The 12,526-nt window shown below is 36.3% G+C and overlaps 1 protein-coding gene across 4 annotated transcripts in view; it reads right to left on the bottom strand.

Moving 5' to 3' along the window:
• LOC149555736 (Tetratricopeptide repeat (TPR)-like superfamily protein) overlaps positions 1-12,526 on the bottom strand; it is a 93,098-nt gene that overhangs the window by 19,908 nt on the left and 60,664 nt on the right. For 2 of the 4 annotated variants that reach the window (XM_089829882.1, XM_089829880.1), the window contains exon 3: positions 11,319-11,359. In XM_089829882.1, the coding sequence (XP_089686008.1) occupies positions 11,319-11,359 (41 nt within the window). The remainder of the gene's footprint in view (positions 1-11,318; positions 11,360-12,526) is intronic. The other 2 variants (XM_089829884.1, XM_089829881.1) reach the window with 1 other exon arrangement.

Below are 12,526 nucleotides of genomic sequence, written 5' to 3'. Positions count from 1 at the left end.
ATTACATTTGCAGCGATCCTCATAAAACTAACAAACCCCCTTTCCATTATGCGTTGATGGACGTCCATACTCTGTTTCAAATCCCTTATTTTGGCACAAGCAAGTAGGACGTTGACAAAGTTGAACTGATCGGTTTGGACGTTTGTTCGTTGACTCATGAAACTATAGGTCTATATATACAAAAGAACAAAGCGATGTTTTCTTAGGAAACGATCATAAAGAATAGAGATATTGTATTCTAGCTAAAAGAAAGCTAAAGCAAGCTAACAGAAAACTACAGCTAACTAAATATTAGAAACATTCTAACATTTACAATAGATTACAAACAGATAACCATTATCTTATAATAGATGCTTACCTATTATCGTAATATCCTCCCTTAATGGTTAATCTATCCACAACACCAAGTTGTCCTCTAAATTTGACAAACTTATCAGGACCAAGAGGCTTGGTGAGAATGTTTGCAGTCTAATTTGTAGTAGGAACATACTACAAGTCTATTGTCTCGTTTTCAACCAGCTGTCATATATAGTGACAGTAAACATCTACATGCTTGGTTCGTTCATGGAAGACTAGATTGCGTTAACTTGATAACGCCTTCGTTATCAACAAACAAAGTGGTCAGTCCTATTGGTGACATCCACTATCCCCAAGCATCCGACAAAGCCAAACAACTTCACAGCCTACCTTGACTATCTCTCTGTATTCGGCCTCTATAGAGGAGAGAGAAACTATCTATGGCTTCTTACAAGTCCATGTGACGGCGCTGATCCCAAATTGGACACATATCCAGAAATTGACTTTTTATCGTCAACAGAGCTTGCCCAATCTAAATCTGTGAACCTACTGAGTCTAGGATTAGAACTCCGAGAGTAAAGAACTCCATAATCTGAAGTGCCCTTCACATAAAGAAGCACACGCCTTGCTTCCATTCAATGATCACCCTTAGTTGTCATAAAGCGTGAGATATAGCTAACTGTGAAGCTAATATCAGACCTAGTAGCAGAAAGGTAGATGAGGTTGCCTACTAGTTGCCTATATGTAGTATCATCAACGGGAGGAGAATCAGACTTGGTTGATAACTTGAGACCTTTCTCCATGGATGTAGATGCAGGCTTGCAATCCTGCATACAGAATTTGTCTAACAGAGCCTTGGCATATTTGGACTGGGAGATGAATATACCAGAAGACTATTACCAAACCTTAACACTTAGGCAATAATGCATGAGCCCAAGGTTAGTCATATCAAAAGACTAGCATAAATTCCCTGAATCAAAGATGTCAAACTGTCAGTGATGATCAAATCATCCACATAAATAACCAAAAGGATGATGTCATTGTCAGTAGTCTTGATGTACAAATTTGAGTCTGAAGAACTCCTCTTGAAGCCTTGATCACTGAGGTACTTATCAACTTTCATGTACCATGCTCTAGGGGCCTACTTCAAGTCATAGAGAGCTTTCACTAATCTAAGAACCTAATGTTCTTTACCGACAACCTTGAAACCAAGAGGTTGTGTCATGTAGACCTTTTCGTAGAGATCACCATTCAAGAAAGCACTCTTGACGTCCATTTAATGGACCTTCCAACCAAAGTGTGTTGCCATGGCTAGGACTAATCTGATTGTGCTCATCTTTGCAATAGGAGCAAAGTTCTCCTCATAATCAATGCCCTAACACTAAGAAGATCCCTTTGCAACTAAACAAGCTTTGTAGTTATCCAAGATTCTAAAGTACCATTAGATTTGTATTTGATTTTGTAAACCTATTTGCAGCCAATGCGTTTCTTCCTTGGTGGAAGATCAGAAAGGAACCAGGTGTTATTCTTCAGTAGGCTTTAGTGTTTAGATGTCATGGCCTGTTCCTACTCTGAAATTCCTTTAGCCTCGAAATATGTTTAAGGTTCAAACACACTGTGAATGTTGGCCATGAGAGAAAAGTTAACAAACTCTGTAGGTTTTCTCTTTTTCCGAGCCGTTCTCCCATCAATGAGCTCATCATTACAAAGATCAACAAGTGTCTTAGCCCACCACTTAGGTCGGAGAGGAGAACGACCAACTTTAGTATCAGGAGATGCTTGGTGATCAGGCTCCTCATCAGAAGAATCTGGATCAAACTCAAGTGAAGCATCTACAAATCGAGGTGATCCTGCAAGAGAAGCTAGAGGTGTTTGTACAGTGATCACTGGTATAACTGAAGCTGCAAGAGCTATTGGAGCCCTGCCATCAATTGGACCTAATGGAAGCCTAACTCCCAAATCATTACCCTTCACAGGCTGGTATGGCAGATCTGGAACAGGAGAAATAGGCATGAATGGTCCTAGTTGCTCATCAAAGACTACATCACCACTGTATAGGAGACGAGATGTCTCAATGTCAATCAAGCAGTAAGCTTTGTGAAGACTACTGTATCCAGCAAACATAAGTTTCTGACTCTTGGCATCCAACTTGGTGCGTGACGCATCAGGGATCCAAACAAAAGCAAAGGAGCCAAAAACCTTCAAATGACTGATTCTGGGCTTGCGACCTGACCAGGCCTCTTTCGGAGTCTTACCTTTGATTGCCATTGTGGGTGATCAGTTCAAAAGATAAACTACAGTGTTGACTACTTCTGTCGAGAACCTCGGAACATGTTTATGTTCGAGCATAGATTGAGCCATCTCGGTGATTGTTTTATTCTGGTCTACACTATTGTTTTGTAGTGTGTGGGGTTTGGTTAACTGGTGTTTGATGCCATGAGTATCCAAGAAGCTAGAGAATTCATTAGAACAAAACTCCCCCCCATTGTCTGATCTAAGAGTAATAATAGATTTCCCAAACTCTTTTTCAACTAAAGGTTTAAACTTCTGAAATATAAGAAATGTATCTGATTTCTTTTTAAGAAAATACACCCACATTTTTCTACTGAAATCATCAACAAACAATAGAAAATACTTGGACCCAAGAATAGGAGTGTCCATAGGGCCACAGATATCGACATGAACAAGCTGAAATACCTGAGAAGCTTGCCATGAATCACCACTAGTGAAAGGTGTGCGATGTTGCTTCCCAACCTGACATGCATCACAAACTCTAAATTGTTGAGTCTGAATCTCTGGCAAACCGAGGACAAGCTCTTCTCGAGCAAGCTAAGAGAGATAATGCGCATTTAAGTGCCCATACCACTGATGCAAAAGTGTGCTAACAGAAGGCCGTCAAGCATCCATAGCTAAGTCCTAAGAATCAACAAAATCAGTAAGTCAAAAAAAACCACGATCCTCAAGACCTACTGCAACAACAGACTACATCGCCCTATCAGTCATGGTACACTGATGTGAACTGAAGGTAACATCCAAGTGTGGAGAATGTTGTAGCAACTAACTAACTAAGAATAGATTTAGTTCCATCCCTGGAACGTAGTACACATCGAGGAAAATGAGATTCCTCCTAGCAGACTGAATACGAATGTTGCCTTCACCGACAACAGTGTACTCTTCTCCGCCACCAAAAATAACAGAATTTGAGTAACACTGGTAATCAGTGAATCAGTCTCTGCGGTGGGTGAAATGACTAGAGGTACCTGAATCAATATACCAAGCAGACGACTTTACATGATCTGCAGGTCTTTTAGCCATGAAGGCATAATAGGCAAATTTTGTCTACTCAGTGTGCTCTCCACTGTTTGATTTGGGCTGCGAACTTGATTGCTTAGATTAGACAACTAAGCGTTTCCGACATTCAACCTTCATGTGACCAAACTTGTGGCAATAGTTGCATTGAATGTTCTTTTGGGAGCCTTCTGAAATTGGAGCAAAGGACTTCCGCAGAGAAGACTGTTGAGACTTGCCTTTATCCTTTTGAAAAGATTTAGCAGCAAAGGCTTGCTCTGTGGAGGTAGAGCTAGAACTGCTACCAATGTCATGCCCAAAAATCAAGGCAAAAACACACCAACAAATTTTTTTTTAAAGAAGGTAATAACAACTATAATTAAAACATACTAACATCGAATACGTTGCGGAAAGATGACGACATGATAAAATTAGTTTCAAGTCACAAGGTTGCACAATTCGTTTAAAGAGTTCTAGGGTTTCGGTCTCTAATTAAACCCTCGATTAGGGTAAGGGTAAGTTGAAGTACTCATAAAGGATTTTGTTCTTGTTTCAAAGTTTAGTTAACCAATTGAATTTTGATTACATTTCATAAGGATGCAAAGTCAATATTGGAACCTACTATACTAGTTCAAAACAATGAGTTATAGTGCTGCAAGAACACTTAGTTCGAGTTGATTTAGTTCGATTTATAAAACCCGAATGTGTCAAGATTGAGGTGTTTTTTGTCCTCATATCGGAAAATGAAACATGTGAACCTAACCTTACTGAAACTAAACCTATCTAACTCGAACTCAAGATCTTGGAAACCCTAAACGGTTAAGTCAACCTTACTTAACTATAATGCATTCCACATCATTTGATTTGATCAATAACTTAAGTTACATTAGGTTAGAATCCGATACTATCCCCTATTACACTTTACTAGGTCAATCCACTAGAAGAAACTAATTATGCACTGAAGGTTCATACTACTAGTCTAATAATATTTGATTCTAGTTGTCAACATAGCCTAATAGCACTAAATAAAATGTTAATTATATGTTACATACTTCTCACCATTTAGCTACATTCTTACCATCATATTCATATAAATTTATTACTCTGTTAGGGTTCTATTCCTCATAATAGACTGAGATACTCCTAACTAACTCACTTGTTGAATTAGCTTCTTGAATTTATCATATCGTTCGAGGTTCCCAAAGGTTACTTGCAGATTTAAATTGAGCTCTTTTTTGCTTTCCAAAGATTACTAAAACAATACATTTTAACCCATAATAGGTCAAAGGTATCCCAATAGCTTGATAACATTGTATACTTTTAAAGTGTTACATTCCTATTCACTCACCATTTTATTTTATCTATACAATATTTTAATCCCAAGGAACAAAAATAAATTACAAAGATCATAGGTTTCCTTTACTTATGTTGTGGTGTTTTCCTGTCTTCATGTCGGAAATGAAAACATGTGAATCAAACCTTACTAAAACTAAACCTATCTAACTTGAATTCAACTTAAGAACTTGGAAACCCTAAAATGTTTCTCAAACATGATGTCATACCTTAGTAATCATGAACCTATGGTTTAATCTATCAAACTTAATCAACTTGAACTAAGTGCTCCTGTAGCACTATAACTTATGGTTTTGAACCAGTTCAGTATGTTTGGATACCGACTTTGCATCCTTATGAAATGTAATCGGAATTCAATTGTTGCCTAAACCTTGTGACTCGAATCTAACCTTATAACGTTGTCATCTTTCTGCAACATATTCGATGCTAGTAAGTATTAAACTTAGTTGTTGTTACCATTAAAAAAAAATTGTTGGTGTGTTTTTGCCTTGATTTTTTTGGGCATGACAACCGAATTGTTGTTTCCACTGATCTTGTTGAAGCAGAAGTGTGCAAAGATCTGTGAACTTCAAATCAACAACAGAAGATGTGATGTTGGGAGTCGATAAAATGCTCATAGGACTTCAGTACACTTGGAGAGTGATAACCACAATGTCCTCTTCCTCCATCTTGCGACCAATGGCAAGCAACTGATCACGGATTTCCTGAATCCTATTCAGATGGGCTTGGAGCGATGTTTGCTCATCCGTGATAATAGAAAATGTTGTGTTCTTCAAGAAGAAAGCTCTTCTTTTGTCAAAAGTCTAATGAAGATTTTTGAGATGTGTCCATATCACACCAGTTGTCTTGCCGAATAATTTGAGAAGCATCACCGCCTCCCGATTATTCAAATTCCATGTATCTTGATCAGCACCAGGGGCAGTCGGACACTGTGTAAAACCCAGAACAATCTTTCTACAACGTATTCGATGCTAGTAAGTATTAAACTTAGTTGTTGTTACCATTAAAAAAAAGTGTTGGTGTGTTTTTGCCTTGATTTTTTTGGGCATGACAACCTAATTGTTGTTTCCACCGATCTTGTTGAAGCAGAAGTGTGCAGAGATCTGTGAACTTCAAATCAACAGTAGAAGATGTGATGTTGGGAGTCGATAAAATGCTCATAGGACTTCAGTACACTTCAGAGAGTGATAACCACAATGTCCTCTTCCTCCATCTTGTGACCAATGGCAAGCAACTGATCACGGATTTCCTGAATCCTATTCAGATGAGCTTGGAGCGATGTTTGCTCATCCATGATAATAGAAAATAGGGTGTTCTTCAAGAAGAAAGCTCTGCTTTTGTCAGAAGTCTAATGAAGATTTTTGAGATGTGTCCATATCACACCTGTGGTCTTGCCGAATAATTTGAGAAGCATCATCGCCTCCCAATTATTCAAATCCCATGTATCTTGATCAGCACCAGGGGCAGTCGAACGCTATGTAAAACCCAGAACAATCTAATCGATATTTCGATATTTAGAAATTGTTATTATCCGCTGCTTCCAAGTGTCATGATTCCGACCATTGAATTTGTAACTGTGCAGAATATTAGTCAATGATGCCATAACACGTTTTTTAATGAAAAAGCGTGAAAATCTATGAAGGTGTGTTCTTCAAAGCATAAAAATGGAAGACCCAAAAAATTTGAAAGGTAACCCAAAAGAGAACTTGAAAAACCCACAAAGAATATGTTGTCGTTTTTTGGATCCATTGGCTGGAAAATTGAGGCACCCAGAAAAATTGGATAGCATTCCAGTTGAGCTCTTGAAAAACCCACCAAGAATCTCTAATTAGAAGACAAAAAAACTGAGCCCAAAAATTAGGGTTTCGAATAGAAAAGTCTTGGGCTGTAAAAAGCTTGAAATCAGGATCTGATAATTTCATAAAACAAATTATGATTTTCAAAAAAATTTAAAGTGGCTCAGATACCATATTACGATGTAATTGGTAAAATACTTGCTTGTTATTAACAGAGACCGAGAGGTCTAAAGATTCAAAAGAATAAAGCGATGTTTCCTTGGGAAACGATCATCAAGAATAGAAATATTCTATTCTAGCTAAAAGAAAGCTGAAGAAAGGTGACAAAAAACTACAGCTAACTAAATATTAGAAACATTCTAATATTTATAATAGATTACAAACAGATGACCATTAACTAATAATAGAAGCTTATCTATTATAATTTATAATAGAAACAATGTCGATGGCTCATGAGGATACACATATCTTTTATAAGCAGCAATTATAATATTGCATGAGATCACATCTCGTTCTATATATTTGACAAACACTTTACGAGTACCAACCAAACTACCACACTTCACATACAAGCTGATAAGGTAATTTTGAGAAAACGTGAGCTTAGCAAATTCAAATCTTTTGTGGGTGATGTGGGAATGCATTTATCTACTCTCGCGGTGGATTGATCCAAAAAACACTAATTTGTAGAAAGTCAATATAAACCAAACCCTAAAAGTAAACATCCTGTTATTTTTCTAATGGACTCTTCTGCAATTTTCATTAATCTTTCAAATTGGAAAATAATACAAGGAAAAATAATAACCTCCACAGTCGATGAGAATGACAATGGGAATTTAACAAAATACTAAAAGTATTGAATGTCTTACAGCCATTTTGGTTATCCTTCGAATAATTCACTATCCCAACAATTCCACCGTACTAAGGAATCTGAAAAATTGCCAATCTTTCCTCTTCCCCATATGTGCTAGAACAACAAAAAATTATCGCACCATTAAAGAAACAAAACCTTAATCTTGATCAGGGTTTCAGTATGTTATCCAGATTCACACCCCATGATCAGAAAAATTAGCTATGTTATCATAATTTGTATACCCGTTGCTTGTTGAATGTATCCTCTCTAATCTGCAGGCAGTTTTCCCCAACAATCAATTGTCCATACACAAAAATCATCGAGTTTTGAACAAAAGGTCATACCTCTGTTACAAATAACAGATGTGACTTCGAACTGAAATTGACAAAGAAAAAAGGCCCCCACACTCCACCAAGCAATTCAAGAAGAAATGGATAGAGTCAATAGAAAAAATAAACATAAGAAAAGCAAAAGAGGTAAAAACCATCTATTTGTTGGTATTTTTCCAAGACGTATCACGATGAGAGACAGCCTTCATAGAGCCATGCCCATGGCAATCGGATCATTCTTGCCTCTCTATTTTTTTTCGTTGATAGGTATTAAGATGTTCAAAGCCCAGGGAAAAAATACTAGTTAATCCCAAATTTTATTGGGGCTTTTTGTTCACAGAATCTAGTTTACTCATATATCAAAGTTGTCCATTTCACAGCCAATCAGAACATTCTGAAAGCCTTTCCTGTTCAAGAACAGAAGCCCTTCCTGATGCATATGATCTTGCCACTTCCATGTACCAACCAATACAGAAAGAATGGACGGAAGAGGGGCGATGTTGGGAATAGTGGGGTTGCAACATTGTTTGATGTCAAATAAAACCTGATATGGCCCTCACCCACAGAACGAATCTCCATTCATGCATCTCCAATTTCTTCTGGTATATTACCAATTGTACGATTCCTATTCAAGTACAATTCTGATGGGCTTTGAGAAAGCTTTCATATGCCCCCTGACAAAGTCTCGTTGAAATGGAGGCCTCTAAGATTGGAGTAGTTGGTAAGAGTTTTAAGAACACTTCTTTTGACACAAGCTTCCACTTACAAATTTTATCAAGTCGGATACAAAAACAAAAAAACATTCTCCTGGAAGTGGTTTACGCTAAGCCCAAGAAATTGTAGCAACTCAGCGTCCCCTTGTGTGAAGAATACAAAGGTCAAAACTGGTCCACGCATATAAAATTTCCATGGCAGTGGTGTTCGCAAATAGATAAACCTTGCAGACTCGTGATTACAAAAAAAATAACCATTTGACAGTTTAATGACAGAATTATTTAACAGCATGAGGAATTGAACTCCGGTGGGCAATGCCCACAGTAAATAGCCTATTGGCTAATTACATTTATTGATGTAGAGGTTTGGGCAGGGATGTGTGAACTCATGAGCTGCAATCTGTGTCCCATTGTTTTTCTTTCCATATGTATCAATTTTCTTGTAAAACTAAATAACATTTATTTCATGGTTCAAGCTACACCATAACAAATAAAATAACTGATAAGTTTCTAAACATAAGCACTAGAAAAAAAAGCACATACAGAAGATTATTTGATTAATAAAGCCTAAAGGCTTGCATACTATGTAACTAGTATATGCATCTTAAATGCATCTATCTAAAAAATGCTGAGAGATTCATCAATTTGGAGCTATTTTACATTAACATATATATATATATATGCTTGGGAGCCATTTTATTTACTACATTTATGAAAATACAAATTTTATGTACTGCTTATTTTGGAAATATTATGTTTATTATTAAATACTAATATTTTGATGCGTAAATTGCTTCATATTTAAGACAAAGATTTTGTTAGCGCACACACTATTTCACCCCACCCCTTGCTACCATTTGAGAATGGCTCTCAGCATTAAAACATGATGGCCAAGTTGAAGGAGCCCTCTTAAAGATGATCATAGACCTGTGTGGTAAACAAATGAGATGTAAGTCAAACTAACTCTTTAGATTTGATATTATAGTAATTGTAACTCCAATGTAGTTCTCCCATTATCTTCATGAGTTTATCGTCCTCCATATGAACAGAAATCACAGAAATTGTTTGCTAATAATTGTCCAATCCTAAGCAGCTAATGATTTTAAGTATGCTTCCAATGAAAATAAAAATTTTACTTACCATCCTCTAGACTGCAATAGTCATTTCACGCAAAATGACCATGATAAGAGAGCAAATGGTAGAGTTTCAGCTCCTTTTGAATTATTCACATGGAAATGACTAAATACAGGGTTACAAGCAGTTACCGAGGGATGTGTCTCCCCCCCTCCAAAATGCGTCTCAGAGATGGAGATGCATCTCCAAGACTTTTAGAGTCTCCGGACACACTGTAAACATGTGGAGACTTCGTGATGGAGTCTCCCACAGTCTCCCCACCTCCAATCAGGAAATTTGAAGTCTCGCGCACGTCTCCTATATAAAATACAATAAAAAAACATAATGTTTTACGGTTTTACTCTTTTGTGTGTTTTAATATTGCCTTCACAATAACAATATTATTACTTCTAATGTTGAATGTTCATATTCATAACTTTTTCAATTTATGTTGAATGTTCATATTTATAACTTTTCATTATTCTTGTTTTCAAAGCACTATGTTATTTATGAATCTATGGTAGTTATTAGGAATTTTTAAATTTTTTTTAAAAAAATAGACGTCTCCAAAAGTACCTGCATCTCCTGTTTGAAAAATAGCCGTACCAGTACTAGTACCAGTACCGGAGACCTCTAAGTCTCCCCGTCTCCTGGTAACACTGGTTACAAGACTAGACAGAGACTTGAGCAGCATAAAAGAAGTCCCATGGACTCAGACCCAATTTGTAGCCCCAGACTCAGCAACCAGAACAGTGTTGGAAAAGAAGAAAAAAACTTGAAGAAAAATAAAAAATAAAGCCTACAACCTTAAAAAGGAGCTCCATGACTTCTAAATGCTATCTATTTCATTTACAAGCACAAAAAGGGGAAAACAAAAGATAATTCACAACTAGTGATGAAACTAATTATTCCAAGTTTGGCATGTAATTACAAGTAATTTTTCAACCAATTGGCCTTCCACAGTCTCTTCCTACACTAAGAACATCTTATATAACTATAATTATGTACTAGCATAGATAAATTATCTGATGTGCGTCTTTCAAAGATTTCAAGGTGGAGATTTCCAAGACCGTAGTCAAAATTTCTTTGATCATTTAACAAAGATAACTAATACTTTAAAAATTGAAGAAAAGATGGCATTTGCTACTAAGAAGTGAAGACAAATAACAATTTTGATGAATTTGATGCAATTCCAACAGAAACAAATCCTCCAGGTCATTTCTGCCTCCATAAACTTAGCTTTTCATTTCTCTTTCGTGAAATGGGACATTTTAGATAAATGAATACAACACATAAATCATGCAATCTATTCATTGTTGATTTAGTGTAGAATGATTGACTTTACAGTTAGTTAAGAAAACCAGTCTGAACCAGAAGATTCTCACTGACACACTGCAAACAATCACTGAGATATTGCTAGAACATACAATGACCAAACGCCATGCAATATTGCCTAAACCAAGCATAGATTCACCCAGATTAATTTACAGAAAATTTTAAAAAGATGAATGACAAAAACATTTGCACCCCTGACATTCAAATAATATAAGGAAAGAATCAAACAGAACAAAATCACCTTGCTCACCTCTGGCCAAGACGGTTGCAGCTCTGTAGCACCTGTACACAAGGAGAAATAGCCTAATCAAAAATCAAGCAGCTGCAAAACACAAATACCACCACACAAGATGTGTTAGCAATCTACAAGACTGGAAACAAAGTAGATAGATTGAACCTATTATTGAAAAAATCAAAGTTTCTTTACACGCTTCAAGATGGAACCCAAAAGAGTTACAGCAAAACAGTTTTTAAGTTTTCTCAAGAGATATTTGTTTAGCAGGGAAATATGGCCTTAGACAGTTATCCCTGAAGTTATCAGGAATATTCACTAATTATGCAATATTTTGCATGAATGAATCATAATGACAGAAATATGGCACTAGAAACTTACACTTTAATTTTTAGCATTTTTCTGCAAGACGTAAATATAAATAAATAAACAAGCACAGGGAGATTCAACATAGATACCAATATACTCACTTGATGGTAAATCAATTTGGAATGTTTATTGTTGAAAGAGAAGCAAGCTTCAACAGAACACTTGAAGCACAAGACTTGGATTCTGGAAGGAATGTTGTTTAAAAAATTGCTAAGGCCACTAATTCCAAATGATATTGTGAGACATAACAAAAGATACAGCACCGACACCTTTTCAACTAGAGAAATATTACTATCTTATTGCAATGTTCAATGTATTAAACCAACTAGGCATGTGATTGAGGCAAAATCAAAGATAGAGACATAATTTTTAAAAAGCGTAGACAAACATTAGGTAACATGCTGTCAGATATAAAATGTGTACAATCCAATAGCTTCCAAAGTAAATAAGTATTGGAAAACAAAAGCAATCAAAATTTGAATGAGTGCGGACCAATAATATAATGGTAATTGTATATTCGATAATGAAAATGGAGTTTACAATATTTAGGCAGCTCCATTACGATGTTTCTTAAAAAAACGTAAACAGAGGTTGGATATAAATACTACCTAAACTAAGATGACCATTAAAGAATTACATTAATTTAATACACTACCACGATGGTCATCATTCTACAAACCCTACAAAAGACAATCTGCAAGTTTTATGGTGATAAATACATAGGTGGTCGCCCCCTTCTCTGCAGAATGCTCTACGGCATGAGTTTGATAAGACCCTCCTTGGTCCTGCAAAACTTCCATAAATGACCAAGATAACCAAAAATTTCCAACCTGATGTTGGGAAACAAA

This window comes from Cupressus sempervirens, chromosome 5 (genome assembly GCF_028749045.1).
Source record: "Cupressus sempervirens isolate cs-2001-9-10 chromosome 5, ASM2874904v1, whole genome shotgun sequence".
NCBI lineage: Eukaryota > Viridiplantae > Streptophyta > Pinopsida > Cupressales > Cupressaceae > Cupressus > Cupressus sempervirens.
This window is presented reverse-complemented; position numbering and strand designations above follow the sequence as displayed.